At 35.4% G+C, this 22,207-nt stretch overlaps 1 protein-coding gene across 8 annotated transcripts in view; it reads right to left on the bottom strand.

Annotated features, from left to right (window-relative positions):
* Positions 1 to 5,689: 5,689 nt before the first annotated feature.
* SEPTIN7 (septin 7) overlaps positions 5,690 to 22,207 on the bottom strand; it is a 105,239-nt gene continuing 88,721 nt past the window's right edge. For all 8 annotated transcript variants that reach the window (XM_033193562.1, XM_033193563.1, XM_033193565.1 and 5 more), the window contains 4 exons: positions 20,370 to 20,495; positions 12,657 to 12,792; positions 7,790 to 7,929; positions 5,690 to 6,748 (listed from right to left, as the gene is read on the bottom strand). In XM_033193562.1, coding sequence (XP_033049453.1) covers positions 6,709 to 6,748; positions 7,790 to 7,929; positions 12,657 to 12,792; positions 20,370 to 20,495 — 442 coding nt within the window. In that variant the 3' untranslated portion in view covers positions 5,690 to 6,708. The remainder of the gene's footprint in view (positions 6,749 to 7,789; positions 7,930 to 12,656; positions 12,793 to 20,369; positions 20,496 to 22,207) is intronic.

Here is a 22,207-nt window from a genome sequence, read left to right as displayed (position 1 = left end):
GGTTGGGCAGCAAGGAGGGGTGGAAAGACCTGGAGTCTCATGATGGCCTGCCTGCGTGTGGGGAAGAGGAGTATGGGATGACAGCAACATACCCAAAGCCCCAGGATGGCCCACCTGTTATGCCTGGAGCTGGTACATGAGTTATGGGTGAGCCTGATTCAAAAGCCCAGATGTGCTGCAGAACTGGTACCTCATTTATCCAGTCCCTAGGAGGAAGGCAGATTTGCAGGCTATCAGAGGTGCCGTGTGGCTCACAGTGGTTCTCAGTGACCACATCTGTACCACCCTCCTTACTGGGACTGTCAAAGTTCTTTCCTGAGACTTTCCAAACTCTAAGGCAGAGGGAGAGATCCCATCTCCTTCTCTGGTCAAGAGACTATAAGGGATGTAAGGTGGCTTTTAGAGAGATCTGGTCTGAGTGGGGAAGAGGCAGGGGAATAAAACATCCTGCATGATGCATCCCGGAAATCTATAGAGGCTTATGAACCTAAAAATGATGTATTTGCTGGCTTTGTTCATGGTGGTATAGAAGCCAACAGAAACACCTGCATATTTAGGCAAGATGTATATAGAAATATTCACTGTAGCATTATTTGTAAAAATGAACAGATGCCTATTACCCAGAAAATGCATAAAATAACTGTGGCAGCCGCCTTCTAGTACGCCGGCTCTTGTACAGCCCCTTCACGTATTGAACAGGATGAAGCTGCAATAGCAACAGCATATTGGGAAATTATGTGTGTGACTCTCAGAGCTGGGTCATAAAAGCCAGGTGGCTTATGCCTTGCTCTCTCCTGGATTACTTGCTCTGGGAGGAAGCCAGCCACCATGTCACAAGGCCACTCAAGCAGCCCTGTGGAGAGATCCATGTGGCAAGGGGCTTCACATCAACTTGCCAGTGATGTCAGTGAGTCATCGTGGAAGCAGATCCTCCACCCCCACTGAAGCCCACAGTTGACTGTAGCCTCAGCCAACATCTTTACTGCAAGGCACCCTGCCAGACCACCCAGCTAAACCGCTTAATTCCTAACCTGCAGAAACTAAGATAACGAATGTTACTATTACAGATTGTTGTGGTTTAAATTTTGTTGCCAGGATTGAGGGGCATTTATTGTGAAACAATGGATAACAAATACAAATGTTACAGAATCACACCGTGAAATTTTAGCTTGCTTGTTTTTATAAAGAGGTGGAAATGGCCATGTCATAGCATTCTCATGAGTTCTAGTTCAGAGTCTATGTGAACGCTCCGTATTTGCACACAGCAAGGACTCCAAAACATTTGTTGCTGCGCTTTTCCAATTTTGTTTCCTTCCCTTAGACTTCCGAGTGAGTTCTCTCTCCCTTGATAGGCAGGTACTTTTCCCAGTTTCAATACTGTCTAAAACATTCACATTTGGTGGGATGAATTCATCAGTCCTTACAAGTTGGGAGAAAAAAAAAATCTATCTCCTTTTCAGGACATGAGCTATAATCAGGCCAATCATACCTGAATGGCGACTACAGAAAGTGAATTTTTATCAGTGGTCTCCATTCCATCTTCCAAGCACCTGACTCTTAGGGATGGGGTCTAATTAGGCACTAATGAGGTGGAGATTTCAGAGAGAAAATGCCAATTTGAGTTCCTGGCACCTCTGCCCAGCAATACAAAGGTCTAAGGAAGATTTCATTTGTGTCTGAGTGAGAGAACTGTGTTCCTGAAATATTGAACACAACATTTAGTTTTGTTTTTTAACTTTATCAGGGTAAGCCAGAGATTTGTATAAACACATTGAGATTTATACCTATGGGAAAAAAAAAAATTGGACAGCTCCCAGTACATCCCACCGATATATTCCCTGACTTCTGAAACGCAGGGAAAAAAGCTCACATTAACACCACGGTCCATACCAGACTGCTCATTGCTTCACTCGCCATTTGCCAAGTTGCTTAAAACTACTGGCTTATCCAAGACACAGGGAATTCTTCTGTGCTACACTAGAGTAGAGCATATATTTAAATATGAAAGAGATCATTAAAAATTCAAAGACAACAGAATTAAATGAGGGCTAAAAATGTTGTATGCCTTTGCCAGAACAAGTTAGTTTGGTATCCCCAAACTTGGGTGAGAGCCAGCCCCTCACCCAGGGGAATCTGTGCTCTACTTACATGCAAATCTCCCAGTGAAATGCTGCTCCCTTGCAACATACTTGTACAATAGGGAGCTAAGCAGGGTGGCCCACCTCGAAGAGAGAACAAAGAGAATAAAAAGGAAGTTTGTTGGTAGTGTCTGACTATCCCCCCTCTGCTAGCCTCATCTATGCCACATCTTCACAAATCTCTTCTCTCAGAGGTGTCAACTACTGCCTCTTCCCATCCCTATAGGGTTTCAGAAAGCCCTGAGTGGTATTAGATTTCGGCAGGTCCACAAACAGCATCTAAAACAGAGGTTCTGTGTGGCCAATAGGGTTTCAGGCTATCCTTTGAGAGCCTGGCACAGAACAAGGTCTCCTTTCACTTGACCCTCCTTTGCCAATACAAGGCTGTTTGGCTGGGTCCAGCACCCCATGGGACAAATGTTCTGGCCAAGAATAGTCTTCATTCTTCCCATGAAGCTTTCAAAGTCTTCTAAAGAACACAGGAAATTGTCAGCCCCTATTTTCTGCTGAAAATGGCTGACACTAAATTTTGAACATTCTATGGATTAATCCCAAATTATGGGAACCAAGTTTGCTTGAAAAGCAGCAAAAGTTTTCATTAAACATGAGACTCTGATAAACCATCTCGGCATTACTTACAAAGAATGATGTATTTTATAACTCCAATTACTAACACCTTTCCTCTTTTGACCAAAATTACCTTATTGCCATGGAATTAACTCCAGAAGACTATCTCTGTGCAAAAAGAAGCAGATCCAGAGACTTATCATGGCACTATGCACATTTCCTAAAAATAAACCATCACTAAAACTGAGTACTTTTTGGTCTGTCATGACCCCAGCAGATTGTCACATTCTTGAGGTCTGGACACCTTAACGTGTGCAGTCACAATGTAATCCTCACTCCAAACCAGCAAGGAAGGCATGGGGCCCATTTATAGCTGAGGAAACATTCAGAGAAGTTACATGCCCAATTCACAGAGTTGGGGTCTAAACTGAGACAATGAGCGTGTCTGGTGCTTTCTGCTTCTCCAGGCTGCCTGGTGGCCAGCTGACCCTCTTAATCAGGGAGCTTCTGCTCCGTGCTAACAACTCTGTAGAAGATCATGCTAAGGAAATGTAGCAGTGTAGCAGACCATATATTCGTAAGGCTTAAGATTTAAGCACAGGCCCTGATGTAACCAAGACCAGTTCAAACTCTGCTTCTGCCAGTTACCACCTATTGAATAAGCTACTAAACATCTTAAACCCTCAGTTTCCTCATCCTTTTGCAGATGAAGAAACAGGGTTTAAAATGTTTAGCAACTTATTCATTTATTAATGTATTAATAAGTTATCCTAATAGATAACTTATCCAATTGTTATCATTAAGGATTAAATAACACATGTAACTACTTAGGTTACCATCTGGAACAGGACAGCTACGGGAAGTTATTACAAAAGGGGCAGGTAAAATTCTGAATGAAGTACAAGGACTTACATTTGCAAGCTTATTATCAGAAAGGACTGCGATTTACTGATGTGGCAAATTTTCCTTTCAAATCAAGTAGGACATTACAGTGGTCTTCACTAGGACCTTCCCTGGTGATTCAACAATAACTATTAACTATCCACATACTACCTAGATCGATGGCCTCCAAGGTGGAAAGTAATAATTCATTGGGGCTTGGCAAAAGAGTGCAAACCTTTTTATTTCACTCTTTCAAATTTTGTTTCATAATGTTCACATTAGCGTAGCAGTACATTTGTTGACACATATTTTTGTTGATCAATACATATAATTATGGACACACGCTCAACAAATATTTCTGTAAGGAAACAGCATCAGGTTTGGAGACCATGAGCTAGATAATTTTCTGAGTCAACATTTTGCTGCTGATGCATTCGTAGCTATCAAGCCAGCTTTCCGTTTTTCCCCTTACCTACCATGTTCTGACTTCTACTCCTAGATTAGTTCCTCCAAGAGGATAAAACATATTAAGATGCGGTGGGTCAGCATGTGCAGGTGGTAATGTGACACCCAGCTAATGAGTCCGAGAGGCATGGGTATCTCCTCAGCTTTCAAGATTACAGCCTGAGCTACACAGAAATAAGCTGTGTCCACTTAACTTGCTTGTGAACCTGCTATGGAAGCAATGCTACCCCATTCCACTAGGTGGCAGCAAAATTCTATCCACCAGGTGCCCAAGTGGTTCACCGGTATTAGTGCTTACTTGTTCAGCCCCATTTCATTAGCAAAAAGACAGTGGCTAACAGGATACTTCAATTACATAATGCCTCTGACAGTGGAGAACAGACATTGCCATTTTGCTGTCTACAAGCTGGCCTTTCCTTAGGCCTACCTGAATTTTACATGTATTGTGAATGATCCTCTCAGAAATCCACAGGCCAAACAGCAAAAAGAGCCTTCTGACATACTTAAGCCTGGAGTCAACAATCGAAAGTCCTAGTGAAAGTACAGTTATACAGATGCTATATCAGATTCAGGTGAAACCCTGGGCATGCCACGGATAAAGACTTCTGAAAGTTTTCATTAGCATGGTAGAATAATGAATGTGTCTTACAAATTTCTTATAATAATACACAGAATTTTGAAATAATATTTCCCAGAAGCAGTAGTACTTACCCAGTTAGGCAGGCAGTCTATATACCTTTTTTACCTTTGCATTCTCCAAATTCAGTAGGTTGTTCTTAGCCTCCCTAAAACCAAACATTTTTGGCTAGAGGTGTTAACCCAATCTCTCAACACAAAAATGGAAAAAAATAAACACCCAAACAACAATCTCTCTGCTATTGACTTATAATTATTCCCTCTGCTTAGGTCTTTACTTTTAAAAAGTAAACAGGGTAAAACATTTCAAAATAATAAACTGGGCTACATTAATTACTTAATTTCTTACTTAAATTATGCATTATGTTAAAATCTGTGTCACTTGACCTTCAGAAAAGAAATTACACCACCCTCTTTCCAGTTAAAAAAATTTCAGTTTCCAGGAACTTGAGAGTATACCTAATCTGAATGAGTTAGAAACTGTTCTCAGAGGTCAGGCACGATGGCTCATGCCTGTAATCCCAGAACTTTGGGAGGCTGAGGTGGGTGGATCACTTGAGCTTAAGAGTTTGAGATCAGCCTGGGCAACATAATGAAACCCCGTCTCTACAAAAAATAGAAAAATTAGCCAGGCGTCATGGTACACGCCTGCAATCCAGCTACTCAGGGGGCTGAGGCAGGAGGACTGCTTGAGTCCAGAGGGTTGAGGCTGCAGTGAGTCATGTTTGTGCCACTGCACTCCAGCCTGGGCAATGAAGCAAGACCCTGTCTGGGGAAAAAAAAAAAATTGATCTCAGAAAAATAAGTATACAAATGAGAGATAGAAATGAATAGAGATATGGTATCTCTTAAATTAGAAAACCAGCACATATGCATTCTAAATAAGACAAGCATATAAGAGATGTCATCGTAGAGGAGGCAAACTCAAGTTGAAAAGCTTCTTCCCAAACATACTCTAGTCTAGTACATCCACTGTAGGATATTTAAGACCCCACACACTATTACATCACAACATCGTTTATTATGTGAATTTTTTACAATACAAACAAAAAATACAGAAATGCAATATATGAATACAGCTAAATGCAGAATGGTGACTTTTTTCTCTTCAAGAGGCCATGATTACCATTTCTAGTAAAATAAAGAGACTGCATATAGGTAGAAACAGGTTGGTCATTAGCTTCACAATTTTGCCTAGAAATGATCTATAAATGCATTTTCCCCCCTGCTACTTACCATAAAGTGTAAAAAGGGAGTTAAAGGAAAGTTTCCTTGTTGGTTCCTACCATATGAAAGATGCTATATTCTATTTTAGCAGGGCCAATATATGGAAAATATCTAAATTAAATGTTATTACAAAAATGAAGCAGTAATGAGATTCTGGCTAAAGAGGGCACTAAATGAGAATAATATATATTTAAAGAATCCAAAACAAACAAACAAAAAGAGGTTGTTATAAAAAAGCTCTAGGTGCACTGTAAGCATATAGGGTTTTTTTTTTCCATGTGTATTTTTAAACAATGGAAGTGTCAAAAATAGGGTCAACTGTGTTAGACTAAATTACATTATTGTATATGCTGCACTGAATGGAACCTTTGTATTATAATTATCATAGAGAAGCACAGTTTGCATCATATTATGGCAATTTATCCTCAATGAAAACCTACCAGAGTCCTTTTATTTTGGAATATCCTGTAAACAATCAAACCACCAGAACATGATTGTACAACAGTAAAATGTTCTCTTGCATTAAACTGAAGATATCTGTTTAATAAAAAAAGAAAAAGAAAATGTAGGAAAGGTACTTAGAGCTGTTACTTTCTAAGTACACAACACCCTAGACAATTCAAGGCATCTTAATCTCCATCAAGAACAACAACAAAAAAAATAATTTTTGTCATGCTGTTAAATCCATCATTATGGATAAAACTGGTGCAAATTGGTCAAACGGATCCAACAAACACTGATGTCCAAGCTGGCATATTGGCAACTAATACGTAACTGGTGGTCAATAGAGAGTTTAAAAGATCTTCCCTTTCTTCTTGTTCTTTTCCAAGGTTCTAAATGATGAAAGGGAAATAACCAAGATGAGTAACCATTTGATAAACATGACAACAGCAGCTAACCCAATTACAACAATGTTGGGATTTTCAGATACTTTTTCACTGAAAAAAATTAAAAGACTTAGAAGTAAACAGCCAAGACAATGTTAATCTATAATAGTATTTTCTTAGACAAATATTTGACAAAACTCCAGGATAAATAGTAAAAAATATGGCAAAACCCAATTTTAATATACAAGAACAATTATTTCCAAATGAAACAGCACAAACTAAAAATATCAACTAGCATCACATAGGGTGTTCTTTTCCCCCACTGTCATTTGCATTCTGCAGTGCAACTGCTTTTACAAATCTATTTTCCTCTTCTTTGGGGAAGATGCTAATAGTAGTATAGTGTAGTAAAACAAATGTCAAATCTGAAAATGTTTAGTAACGAGGAAAAACCATATAATCCTTATAGGAATGCCACTTTTCAGTTTTAAATAAAACTATTAAAGAAAAGAAAACCAAAAATTCAAATATTATTGAATTTTGTATAAATTAAGAGAAAGTAATTGATTAGCTGTAAAGGAAATTAAATATCTAATATTTTGTCTTAAGAATTTTATCGTAAAAACATAATCCAGTACAGTTAAAATGTATTCCTAAATATGTAATCGATTTTGAAGAATGTTCTCTTTGTGTGCCAAAAATTGAAAACAACCCTTCTGCCCAACAATTGGGGGGAGGAGGTAAGAAATCCAATTAAGGTGAGTTAACTGGGGAGAATGTTATGAAGCTGCTAAATCATAATTATGAAGATTAAGTCATGAAAGATGTACTGAAAAAATACTGCTAATGGACACAGACTGTATCCATCCATATAAAAATATTTATCCATGAAAACCATTGTTTGGAATGCATGATAATGGGTGATGACTTCTTAAGTGTTATTCTAATGTTTTTTAAATAAATAGGAAAACAATTCTTTAAAACATGAATACACACATTAATTTCATTAATACATTATTAATTTATTAGTAATCTGCTATTAGTTACCTCGAAGAGTTCTGTTGTTCTAAAATACGTTGTTGAGCTTCCCAGTTTGCTTTCTCATCCTCAAACTGACGACGTTTTTCCTCTAATTCTTTGTGCTGTGCTTCCAAATTCTTTTTCATTTGTTCATGGCGCCGCTGGAGCTAAATCATAGCACAGTATATAAAACAAAACTAAGAAATCAGAGGCAGAAGTATGTTTCATCCAGACACCCTAATTATAGGAGTATGAGCATTGAATAGCTCTATTGTAAATTCAGAGTACTACCTGGAAAGCACTGTCAAGGACTCCTCCTACTTTAGGACCCACCCAAAAGGCCAATGACCCAAGACAATAATCTTGGGAAACAGTAAAAAAAAAAAAAAAAAAAAAAAGCAACCAACTTAACAGTGTGGATGGAGTACTTTATAATGGAAAATTACTATCTTATCTCATTTTTCTTTAATCACAAATATGCTGGAGGCTGGGCAGTGAAGACATCACTGTTCTTATTGTACAGATGAGGACACAGTTGCAGAATTTAAATGACTTGCCCAAGATTGCTAGCCAGAAAGTGGAAGAACCAGGACTTGAATAAACCTCCTAATTCCAAGTTTAGAAAGCTAAGACAAGTAAAAAGAAAGCAGGTAGTTTAGGATCCTAGGAGTTCAAAGATGCCAGTAAAGTACTCTGATTCCTGTAAGCAGTGGTTCTCAGACACTGGTCTTCATGCAAATCACCTGGGATGTTTGTTAAACATACAGAATCCTGAACCTCACTCAGATGTACTGAATTAGAGTATCTGGGTGTTCAGTTTGGAAATGTGGATTTTCAACAAGTTAGTGATTCTATTGCAGGTGGTCCTTCCTCCTGTGTGTATTAATGCTGTAAAGAATGCTGACTGAGAGGTAGTAAACACTCATGCAAAGTAACTGCAGAAACAAAGGGCTTTAAGTCCAAGAGATCATTAGATAAATAATTTCATTTAGGTGCAAGTCAATCCATTTCTGAAAAAAAAAAAAGTCAACAAATTTTAAAAAGCAGATTAAATCCTCCTATGCCAAATATCCAAGGACTATTCAAAACCTTCGGTTATCCAGGAATTATGTTCTGTTATAGATTTTACTACATTGGTGAGTTAACATTAACATAATGTTAATTAATATAACATTATTATATATATAATATGCATATTATATATTATATAACTTTGCATACAATTTTTCTTTTTTGCAAGCCCGAAGTGACTTCAGATTTATTCCTATTTCAATTATTTCATGCAATTCTTACAAAACAGAATCACCTAAGACACACTTAAGCAAACATGAGTAAATCTGAGGTAAAATCTTCCTGATGACAGCAAACAAGTTACTAACAAACGTGAGAAAGTAGGAACATAAGAAAATGTCTCTAGTTATTTTTTTTAAATGCAAGGGAATCACATATACACAATTCGGAATAGTAGTTACCTCTGGGAATGAGAGAGAGAGAGATACAATAGGGGACAGGCACACAGGGTCTTCAAATGAGTTGATAACATTCTATTTTTTTAAGCCAAGTGGTAGGCTTACAGTGGTCATCATTCTTTAACTTACATTTATGTTACGTGTAAGTAATTATCTTTTGTGTTAACTGCATGTAGATAAAGGTATAGGTCACAATCTCACTCTTAAGAAACCCATGGGGTCAGACGCCTTTCGAAGTTCAACATTTTTCAGTTATTAAAACCACAACACTGTTTAGAAATAAGTACATACTATATTTATAAAATACCCTCTGGGCTATCTGGGGCAGCAAGTATAATCAAACACATTACTTTTTATTTGTTTCAGTAAAATATATAAATATTCACAATATGTAGGATTAAAACGTAGTTCATGTTAGGTTTTGCAGTTTTCAGAGCTTTTTCCATTCTAAAGTTGTGAAAAACAGGACTGTGAACCTATCTAGCAATTAATAGCAAACTTAAAAATTAACTGGGTTCAAATGCTGGCATACTAAGTTAATTTATCCTTCTTCTTATCTATAAAGGAGAGATGGGCAATAATATCTACCTTGTAGGGCTGTGGTGTGCACTAGACAACACAATAAATGAAAGATGCTTGGTGCTGTGACTGATGTACTGTGCTGCTACTTGTGCCCCAAACAAGTATTTCCAGCGTAATGGATTTAAGGAGAAACTGTATTAAACAAGGCTAAAAGGGTTTCTTTACCTATTTATGTATTCACATGTATCATATTTACATAATATATATCATGTATCATATACATGATGATTTGCAAACTCATTACCACAGGGACGTTGGTAAATACACTCTAGATGTGGTTACATAAAAGACAAAGAATCTAGAATGAGCATGCCTAATTCTCTAATGGCTTAGAGTATCTGGTGGGAACCTTGGCCCAGAGCTCTTCACAGGTCCTTTAAATGTTAACATTCCATCCTTCAAAGAACTATTCAAAACTATCTTCATCATTCATAGTAATCATGAAAATTCCCAAAGGGTTCCTTGGCTACAGATTCACAATTACTTATTTGTAATATTTACTCTTAGCAACATGCCCTAAAATACATTTCCCTCAAATATAAGTTAAACTACTTTTAGATTCTCAATGGAATCTAAGTGTGGAGATAACGTAGTAGACTCTTGATTATTCCTGTTTTTCAACCCCCCTTTGGATACAGATTTTCCAGATTATATGTGAATTACTGAAGAGGTAGAGATTCAATGCATATATTTAACAGGCTGATAAATTAATCTCCAAAATGTCATGTTAAGAACTTTAACTATTCATTTATAATACAATAGAAACAGCTAAGACAGTGATTCTTGATTGGGAGTGTGTGTGCATGCACATTTTGGTTTGCCCAATGATAGGAGGGCACTGCCATTAGCATTTAGTGGCAGTGCCAGGGATGCTAGTCCTGTAGTGCTCAGCAGTCTCAAACCAGGAGGAATTATTCTATATCCCGGCTAAATTAAACTCACAACAAATATAACAACAATGAAAGATTTTAGTAAGAAATTACAAGAAAAGCCCAATAATGTAAGAGAAATGATGTTGAATAAAAACATTTCCTCGAAATTATTTAATATTTTCATGTCATGCATTCTATTTACTCAATGGATTACAGTACTTTTGTTAAGCCTTTAGTCAAAAAAGGTTTCCGTATTTTATGCAGTAATTACAAAGGCAATGCGATCAACTCTAAGAATATAACAGAAGAGATCTGAATCTCTTCTTAATATACTTAGATACAAATATCAGTGAAGCCACATAAAACACAGGGATCTTACTAAATTTTATCATTAAAGATTGTTTTAAAAATATTTTATATTATTGTCATCCATATATATACATATACAAATCCATCCATAAATTATGTATATATATAATTTTGAGACAAGGTCTAGCTCTGTCACCCAGGCTGAGGTACAGTAGCACAATCATGGTTCACTACAGCCTCGATCTCCCAGGCTCAAGTAATCCTCCTGCCTCAGCCTCCTGAGTAGCTGGGACCATAGGCGCATGCCACCATGCCCAGTTATTTTTAAAAGTTTTTTGTAGAAATTGGGTCTTGCCATATTGCCTAGGCTGGTCTCAAACTCCTGGACTCAAGCAATCCTTCTTTGGTCTCCCAAACTGCTGGGATTACAGATGTGAGCCACCACACCTGGCCTTCATCTCACATATTTTAAAATAATTTATTATTTTATAGGATTTTTTCATTTGTTGTTTTTTTTGAAGGCAAAGTCTCGATCTGTCGCCCAGATTGGAGTTCAGTGACGTGATCTTGGCTAAGTACAACCTCTGCCTCCCAGGTTCAAGCCATTTTCCAGCCTCAGCCTCCCAAGTAGCTGGGATTACAGGTACTCACCACCACACCCAGCTAATTTTTGTATTTTTAATAGAGATAGGGTTTCAGCATGTTGGCCCGGCTAGTCTCAAACTCCTGAACTCAAGTGATCTGCCTGCCTCAGCCTCCCAAAGCGCAGGCGTTACAGGCATGAGCCACCATGCCCAGCCTATTTTATAATTTTTAATTATAACAAATTTATGTGGAGAAAACTTCATACTGAAATCACTGATTTATTTTGGGATTACCCATAGTTTTTTCCTACTATTCTCAGACATCTATCAAACTAACTGTTCTATGGATTCTTATGTTCAGTTTATCTTTTTCTCCATCTTTTCTTTCTTGCCACCTATTGAAGGAAATGTCTCCAAGGTCTTTTTGATTAATAGAAACTAAATGTATAACTCAACATCTAGAAGGGTTTCAAAATAGTAGATACATCTTCTGGGATGTTTTGTCATTACCCTGCATGTTGTACATGAGGAATTACCTTGACACTACATTATAAATAAGAAAGGCCCAACCTTAACAAAAATTATCACATTCCCTAATTTTCTCTCCTTTAATTGTGTGTAATTTATCCAGGCATATCTTTAGTTCAAATAAAGGTTATTTCCCTCTTTTTCATTCATACACAAATAAGTATGGTCAATTATTATTATCCTAACACTAGTTTTTGTGCATACATCCACCCCAAACGCTCATCTATAGTGTTCTTATGCCACCTGTATGGAATGGTTTGTAATTTTATTTTTTCACAACTCAAACTTGTTAATTGTAACTTTAATAATTCATTGTAAGTATTCTATTACACTGTCCTACCTAATATACTATGTCCAAGCACTTACATATTGAAGCATATATTATTATAAACACAGTGCTTGCTTCTAGAAATTTCTCCATTTTGTTACACTAGGGTATTAATTTTGAAAAAACATGCATAAAAGGTTATTTTATCTATAAATTTTACTGAAGACACTACTTAAAAAGGAACACAATGTCTGCTAAGAGATGGAATATTAGACTGATTACCTCAGCTTCAGAGTCCTTCAGTTTTTGAACTTTTTCTTTGACCTTCATCTCAAACACCTGCTCCATCTCCATCTCCATCTTCTTCATTTTAGCTACATGCTCCCTTCTTTCTTCTTCCATTTGTGCCAGAGGGCTCCTGTCATGAATATTAAGGGTAATCATTAAATGTCTGTGAATAAAAATTATAACACAGAACTATGAAACAGCTGATGAAAACAAATGAGATGCTATATATGTATGTCATTATTAATATATTTATAACCTAGAACTTCTTTCCGTGATATTCCATATATAAAACTTGATTATTATGAAAAAAATCTAAAAAACAAAGATGTTTTCTAAACCTACTGCATATCAAATCTAAGGATGACATACCAAATAAACTGTAGAAGGAAAATGGGAAAAAATTCCCAAAATACATTCACAGAATAAAACATTAGATGAAAATCATTTAATATGGTTCTTTAAACAACATTTTAACATGAAAAACAGAAAATAAGTAATGAAGTTAACATATGTAGAATATTTTTACCAAAATTTTTTACCAAAATTTCAAGTGTTATCGTCTCTTCTAAGACAGCTGCTAAGAACACAAAAATTATTATTTGTTTTGGTAACTGAACTGATATGCTGGAAACAACTACTAGTCAATACTTAGAGCACTATTTAGGCATACGGAATATTTCTAGGCCCCTTATAACTTCAATGCTCTTGAAAATTCATTCCATTTAACTCAAATACTTCATTGTCTTAAGTTTTAAAGACGTTCAGTGATTTAAAACACACACACATACTTTAGAGATAATCAGGAGCAAATATTTTGTTAATAATTATTTTTAAATGCCAAAAAATAGACATAAGCATAGTTAAAAAAAAAAAAAAGTTCACTCTGTTGACGTTAAAGTCCCATGGATTCAAATCTCCTTGAAGAATTGTGTTCAAAATTTTCACACTGAGATATATTTACAGGTGGGCTTTATGTTAAGGCTAATATACTTACTCACAGAGACACAAGAGAATGCCAAAGTACCTAGTGCTTTTAGCAAAGGAGCAGAAAATGGGCTCTTTGCTTAGAGAATCTCTGAAAATCATTCAATACCCTAGGACAAATTAAAGAGATAAGTACTTCTTTGACTTTGTTAATAAAGCATGCTTGTTTTGCCTCCACAAAAACAGGCTTTGACCATTGAGGTTTATATTTTAAATGGGTAAATTTTATTGCAATACACTACGTTTTTAAAAAAAAGAATTAACTCACGGCTTAAAAACAAAAACCAGACCTTGGATTTCACCCATAACTTTAAGGCTAGTCATTTTAACCCTGATTTTACACACTCTTATTATTGTGACTTTTCTCCTTATTAGGCTAAATATTTCTGACCATCACAGAAATTTTCTTTTCTATCAAGGAAGCAGGCAAGAGAGCTAGACAGAAAACGTTAGAAACAAAACAAAAAGGACCGAATATGGCTACTAGTTTTTCTTCACAAAAAGGAAGAACAAAGATGTGATGTAATGCTATGATTAAGATGATCTGTTTTCACAATTGCATACATTAGAATAAAATGTTATTTAACTCAAGGATATTTCTTCACCAAAAGAAACCTTACTTCTACATGCAAACCTGCCACATATTTTTCCAATTAAACAATGAACCAAAAGTTCTGAAAATGAAACTAACCAGACATATTAACTTAGAACAAGAACCTGCATTTTAAAAGTGGAGTCAGCTGAAACACATTTCCAAGTGTAAATATAATTTTTTTTGTAAAAGTTGAGATGCTTAATAATATATTCCTTATATTAATAGCAGGTGTTTTTAATATAGTTGCCTCTGCTCTCTTGAGCACACCCAGTGTCAGTGACTGCCCTGAAACAGCATACCAAATGTGTGTTTGTGTTTGCCAGCATTCTTCCAGGGAAAGGGTCCAAAGCTTCTGTTAGATTTTCAGAGTCTATAATTCCTACTGTCTCGTAATACCCCAAAAATATTTCTTAGTCTCTAGAAAATAATCTAAAAACAATTATTTAATTGCTAACCTTAAGTAACTGAATATGCATATTTAAGTAATTTAAGATTATCCAATAATATAATTATGATTGTAAATATATTAAATTAGAAATCAGACAGAAATATCTATTCCTACTTATACAACTCATCTATAAAATGTTTGTCTTTATCCTTGGGAAGGATTAGGTAATTTTGCCACCTAAATTATTATTTAAATAATTCTAAGGGGAAAATAAGAGACTGCCGAGAAAACATGCAATGATGTTTCAAATCGTCTTTTAGGCCAGGCACAGTGACTCACACCTGCAATCCTAGCAGTTTAGGAGGCCAAGGCGGGCAGATCACAAAGTCAGGAGTTCGAGATCAGCCTGGCCAACATGGTGAAACCCCATCTCTACTAAAAATACAAAAATTAGCTGGGCGTGGTGGCACACGCCTGTAATTCCAGCTACTTGGGAGGCTGAGGCAGGAGAATTGCTTCAACTCAGGAGGCAGAGGTTACAGTGAGCCAAGATTGTGCCACTGTACTCCAGCCTGGGTGACAGAGCAGGACTCCATCTCAAAGAAAAAAAAAATCTTCTTTTAAATTCAAAATTTAAGTATTAAAAATCCCTGTATAGTAAAATCCCCTGCCATACATGCCTTCAACTGTATCATATCCACAGGAACAAAAATTAGTGATTTAGCACATTTAAAATAAAGCATGCTAAAAGCTGCAATTAAAGGCAAATGCATAGCTTTCACAATTAAATTATTAAGGTATGTGCCCTAAATAAAAAATTTACAGTAAAATTCACTAAAGCTGATTTATTTCCCAAATTATGTTCATAATCATTACATTAAATCACTATAAAAATATACTGTGCACTTATCTTCTGAAAGTCTGTTCGAAGTTTTAAATATGCTAAATGTGTGTTTCTAAAAGAAATTTGCAATTATTTAACAGTTAAGATACTGTAAGTTTTTTAGCCTTGTAAAAATAATCTGACCAAATATACTCAAATACTGTGAAAAAATGTTTATGCATATTTAAAATGAATTTTTTGAAGTCTCTCACCAGTAAAAATGATCTTTCAAATTTTTAATTTTTAAATTAACACCTCACTTCTAGTCATCTTTACTAATTTTTAAAAAATCGAAACAAAAAATTGTGCTTACAATGTAGAAAATGTAGGGAGATCACTTTTTATCTTCACATTTACTATTTTTTTCCAAGTAAACCTTTTATTAAATGGCTGGAAAAACTATTTAAGTTATATCATTGCCTGCCTGCTTTTTAACAGGAAACTCTTACCCACCCACATATAGTGGTAAAGCTTATAAACCTATCAGTGAAATTAAAAACCCAAATAAATGAAAAAAACTTGGTAAAACAAGAAAAAGAAAATGGTTCCAACATAACCCGAATACGAAACTAAATCCCCAAAGACTCAGCTCCTTCTAGAGTTGTCTTTATAAGGTTAAAATTCCTGCAAGCCACACCCCTTCATGTGACCGATAAGAGAATTACAGCCACCACATAAGGATTGGCCTAGTCAAGTTCTACTTTGCTGCATTACACATGACCCACATTTGCAGTGTAACAAAACAATCATGTTTCATTTAAATTATGTGTGTGGTCTTTCCTAAAGAACAATTAAGCAAGTAGATTTACATACTTTTGCTCCAGTGGTCAGTAGGTCACTATGCAAAATTTTCCAAAGGAATTTCACTTCAATAATTTCAAAGATCAATATAAAAATTCCCCAAAATTTTGAGTAATAAGGGTTGCCAACATTTTGTTTTGCCACGTGAGAGTATTAAAGCCAAACATAAACAAAACTTCCAACTATCATCATTATAATTTCATGAAAGGACACGAATAAAGAGTAAAAGATATAACCAAGTTTAATTTTTTTGAAACTTGAAATTTTCAGTAAATTGTCTTTATTTCTATTTAGATCAATGAAAACTCTGTCATGTATCAAGAATTCTGAGAATCTGCCTTTGAAACCTATATTTTCAGTCATTTACTTATAAAGTTTTCCCAAAATGACTGATGGAGAAGGCTATAGAGAACAGAAAAATAAACATAAGGCAAAGAGAGACTAGGGTGTGCCCCAACTTGGAGCACGGTATCTACTGTCACAATTGGTACCAATGACAGACATCAGTTCTGAAAAAGAGTTACCAATAAAATGTGATTTTAAGTAAAGGGGTACAAGGAAGATCAAGGAAAAAGGAGGCAGATAAAACTTCAAGAAGGAAGTTTAGCAAAAAAAAAAAAAAAAAAAAAAAAAGATGGCCCTCCTCTTACTGGGGATCACCTCCTTTAACAGATCAGCAATCTAGATATGACCAACTCTTCTCCCCTTTCCTTTATAAACCCTTGCTGAATTTTCTTTGATTTGAGAGGTTAGTCTTTCTGTGGCTTTCAACCACACATCACCCTCCATACAGGGATGCAAGATGCATTCTCTAAGGATGTAAGTACTTGGATGGCTCCATACTTTCTTTGTCAGAAACAGTTGTAATTACTGGATAGCTGCTAAGAACAGCATCCACTTCTCCAGATCTAACCTTGAGACAAATTACAGCTGACTGGACAAGTTCAGCTGTTCTTCAGATTGAAACCACACAATCTAATTCTTGTTTTAAGTCCCTCTAAAACAGAACTGTTCTAGGGCTATTGACATAATAGAAAGGCACATTTTCAGACAACTACACATATATTTTTAATTTTTATTTCATGTTTCAACAGACGCTACAGTTTGCCCAAAACTATCTCAGAAAATTAAATATAAGATAAACTGATCTACAGTTATGCACTGCTTAATAATGGGGATACATTCTGAGAAATTCATTTGTCACTGCGTCAACAACACAGAGTGTACTTACATAACCCTAGACAGTGTAACCTACTACACACTTAGGCTCTATGGTACAGACACACAATATTATGGGATCTTGTCATATATGCAGTCAGTCATTGACTGAAACATCATTATGTGGCACATGAATGTATTTTACTATTCAATGTCTAACATCTTTAAAAAGTTTAGCTTATATTCTAAAACCAAAGTGTGATTAGCACTTTGTGAAACATACATTGCCAAAGATCAATTTAACTATAAATTTTCAATAGGTTCACCTTCCATTCCAAAATTCTTGTAACTCTCAACTCCTCCCCACAACCACTGTCAAAGAATATATTGCTATGGAGAGTCGCATGAGAGCAATACAAAAAGAACATTAAAATAAGCCTAAACTCACACCTGCTTACTTCATTTATTTAAACATTAGTCTTTCTTTTCAGTTATTCAGGGATATGTACTGACCTATGAGGAAAAGCACCTTACATCAGCTAAAGCACCATAAGTTGTTAATGATTTTTAAACAAAAATTTAACAAAAATATTTTTTGAAATTGCTAACATTTTCAAGACAATGCAAGATACAACCAATAGATAAAACTTCTAAGTGATTTCTTTCAGGTTCAGTATGTGTTATTCAATGAAGTAGTAACAATCTAATTTATCAAATCATATCGAGTATCTATTCCAGTTACAGCCATACCCCATTTGGCTTGATCTTGTAAAATGTTTATTTTCCTATTTATTATTATTAGCATAAAATATTATGCTTGCTCCTGGGGCAATTTGCTTTTTAGCAATGCAAACATTTCTTTTTTTTATATGCATAGGCAAAGTATGGTCATGATTCCTCTCTTTAAGAGATACATTTCCAGTAGAATTCTACTATTTATGCTTTCACCTGGGATATAGTTTAACTCACGTATTCACACAGTAGAATTTTGTATATGCAGAAAAATACTTAATGATACTGTAATCATCTTAATGATACTGCACTACTTTAAAAAGCCTTATATTTGAGACATGGGAACAAATAAATAATTCCTTATATCTACAACATAACAAATATTTTAAAAAACATATTGAATAAGTACATATATTTAACAAAAAATATGTACTAGTAGTATTTTCTTTTAACATACAAAATTATCAGTAGCTTTATGTATGTTTCTTTTAATGAGTTAAAAAGTTCATCATTAATGATAATGAGTTTAAAGTGAATTAGGATTTTATGAACAATATTCACTATGATGGATCCTTACATTTTTATGCCAAAGTTAATACACATTTTGCTAAAAAGAGATAAAAAGCCTTCCTTTTGTTCACATATTGAGGCTTACCTCAAACAGAATATTGTATTTTAAACATTTAAGAAGGAACATTTTTCTATTCCACTATGAGGCATGTTAACCACTATGGAAAACACTATAGCTACTTTGAGAACTTGTCTTTCTTATTTATATAGTTGATCCTTCAGGATTATCTTCTAATGGTAGATGACACCTAGCTACAAATGCACATTATTTAAAATGGTTTTGCAATACAGCTATGCACTGCATAATGACATTTCAGTAAACAAGGGATGGCATACATGATGGTGGCCCATAGGAACTAAAAAATTCCTACTGCCCAGTAGCATCTTGATGATCTTGACCCTGAGTAGGCCTAGGCTAATGTGTGTTTATGTCTTCGTTTTTAACCAAAAAAAAAAAAAGTTTTAAGTGAAAAAAGAAAGAACTTCTAAAACAGAAAAAAGCTTATAAAGATTACAAAGATACTTTTGTACATCTGTTCAATGTGTTTGTGTTTTAAGCTAACTGTTACTACAAACGAATCAAAAAGTTTTCTAAAATTTGTTATTATAAAATAAAAAGTTACAGCAAAAAATATTATTGAAGACAAATTTAAGAAATAAATTTAGTATAGCCTAAGTGTACAGTGTTCATAAAGTCCACTGTAGTGTACAGTAGCGTCCTAGGCCTTCACATTCACTCACCGCTCACTCACTGACTCATCCAGAGCAACTTCCAGTCCTGCAAACTCCATTCAAACCAAGTGCCCTATACAGATATACCATTTTTAATCTTTTATACTGTATTTTTACTGCATCTTTTCTATGTTTACATACACGAATACTTAACATTATGTTACAACTGTCTATAACATTCAGTACAGTAACATGCTATATAAGTTTACAGCCTACAAGGAATAGCTGTACCACATAACCTAGGTGAGTAGAAGGCTCTACCATCTAGGTTTGTGCAGGTACTCTATGATGTTTACAGAATGACAAAATAGCCCAATGACACATTTCTCAGAAATGTATCCCCATTGTTAAGTGACATATGACGTAATTATGATCTTCAATAATGACAGATTTTTAAAAAGTAGGACACAGACATGGTTACCAGCTTCCTCACACATCTCTTTTTTCGACCCCAACATGAAACCACCACAGCTTGAGATATAAGCTCAACAGGGCAAAGTTACACACTTTGTAGTCACTTATACCACTCTAACAACCAAAATAAGAAAACGAAACTCCAGCTAATTCACTCCCTGGAATAGGAATAGAGAAGGTAACCAAGAATAAATTCATCTAAATATTCCTTTTGTTAAAGCCTGTCCTTTGTTTCCACATAATCTGTAAGTGAAAACGCTATCAAAATGGTTCATTCAAAAAAGCTTCTACTATTAAAGCAAAACAATATAAATTTATGCTGCTGTGCATAGAGAACACTACCCACATTTTCTACTGAGTAGCCAGGAGAAATTTAATGAAAATGAAATGAAATTTAAATTACTGACTACAGAAATAATACCTTTCTTGGCGAAAAAAATACATACTTACTTAGTCAGCTGCCCTTTATTCTTGTTGTTATCAACTCCATTATAAGTCACAGCTGCAAGTTTTCTGCTTCTGTAGTTCTCATAGTGGACATTATTAGTAACATCTTTCAAGTCCTGCATGTGTGTTCTGTCATAAATAAACAGCAAGAGTTTGCTTCTATTAATAGCTAGGGGGAAAAAAAGCTTAAAAAGCTTTAATATAAATTCAAAATTTTACCAAAACAAAAATTTCAGATTTAAAATGAAAAAGACTATTGTTAAGGTGGCATTCATCTGTTTGCATTTACACTCAAGGTAGACCAACAAAAAATAAGCTGACTTGACACCAAATTTAGATTCCAATGAGATTTTAAGACCCATAAATCCCCCAAAGCAGTTACTGAAGGATGACCTTTCTATGAAAGAGTATTCATCTTTGTATTATCTATTTAAAAACTAGACAAGATTAGCTACTACTGAAGCTTATAAAATCTAAAAGAAACTGCCTTTTAGCAATATTACTAAGGTAATATATGAGTTTTTATTAATACATAATAATAAATTTCAGATCACGTATCAAGTTGTTTTCAAACAAGGAAATTTTAGAGTAGTTTTCTATTTCTTCAAACTGTCTAGTGAATGTATTTTGGTTAAACAAATTTTTGCTTACAGCATTTCTATCATATATAAAATCAATACATATAAGTCTACAATACATATGAGATGATGTCATCATTATTTCATAATTCAAGACACTGAAGATACCCTTAGCTGCTCTATGGATATCCTTTACCAATGTAGTGTTCTTGGATATACATGGTGTGGCAATACTCTATTGTCAGTCCTCCCTCTTCTCATCATCCATTTTATCTCAAACTACCTGTATCTGCCATCATTCATTTTCACCACTTTACTAAAACTCCTTTCTGGGAGACAAACAAAAAAGTGTATTGTTGGCTGAGCACACTGGCTCACGCCTGTAATCCCAACACTTTGAGAGGCTGGGGCAGGCGGATTGCCTGAGCTCAGGGGTTCGAGACCAGCCTGGCCAACATGGTGGAACCCCATCTCTACTAAAAATACAAAAATCAGCCAGGTGTGGTGGCGGGCACCTGTAATCCCAGCTACTTGGGAGGCTGAGGCAGGAGAATAGCTTGAACCTAGGAGGTGGAGGTTGCAGTGAGCCAAGATTGCGCATTGCACTCCATCCTGAGTACACGAGCGAGACACCGTCTTAAAAGAAAAAAAAGAAAGAAAGAAGTATATCGTTGTACTGTTTTTATCATTCCTTACATCCAGAAAACCTTTACTGTTACTTCACAATCCGGCTTCTTGAATCTCCCTCTTTGTGAATAAAATGTGATATCCAATCACTCTGATTCATTTCGTACTGACATTTCCATGCAATTCTCTGATAGTTCACCTCCTTAGTCCTAAGTCTGGTTTTTCCAAAAATCTCATCTCCCGGACTCTGTCCCTTAATAAATTCACGTTCTCTTATAGCCACAACAGTTACTTCTAAAGCTCTGCCACTCCAGGAAAGTCAGGCAGCTCCCTACTCCTGGCATATCTGGTGGTTGACACTGAACAGTTCATGCTAATTTGTCAATCTCTCGTTAAAGACTTCAACTACTTTGGAAACCTTTTTCCCAGCCTTGACATCAAAGCATTCCATCCATGACCATTTTCTCCTTGGTTGTCATTCATTTTTGGTAAAAGTATATGTCACAGGTGACATCATACCTCTTCACCTGTAAGCTCCCCTTTATAAGGAACATGCCATTACCTTTTATGCCCCAATGCAGATAGCAGATAGGAATTTTAACAAAATTCGTAACTCAAGATTGAAACTGAGATATG

This window comes from Trachypithecus francoisi, unplaced genomic scaffold, assembly GCF_009764315.1.
Source record: "Trachypithecus francoisi isolate TF-2019V2 unplaced genomic scaffold, Tfra_2.0 Lachesis_group4, whole genome shotgun sequence".
Taxonomy (NCBI): Eukaryota; Metazoa; Chordata; class Mammalia; order Primates; family Cercopithecidae; genus Trachypithecus; species Trachypithecus francoisi.
The sequence above is the reverse complement of the archived record's forward strand: the minus strand, read 5'-3'. Positions and strand labels throughout refer to the sequence as shown.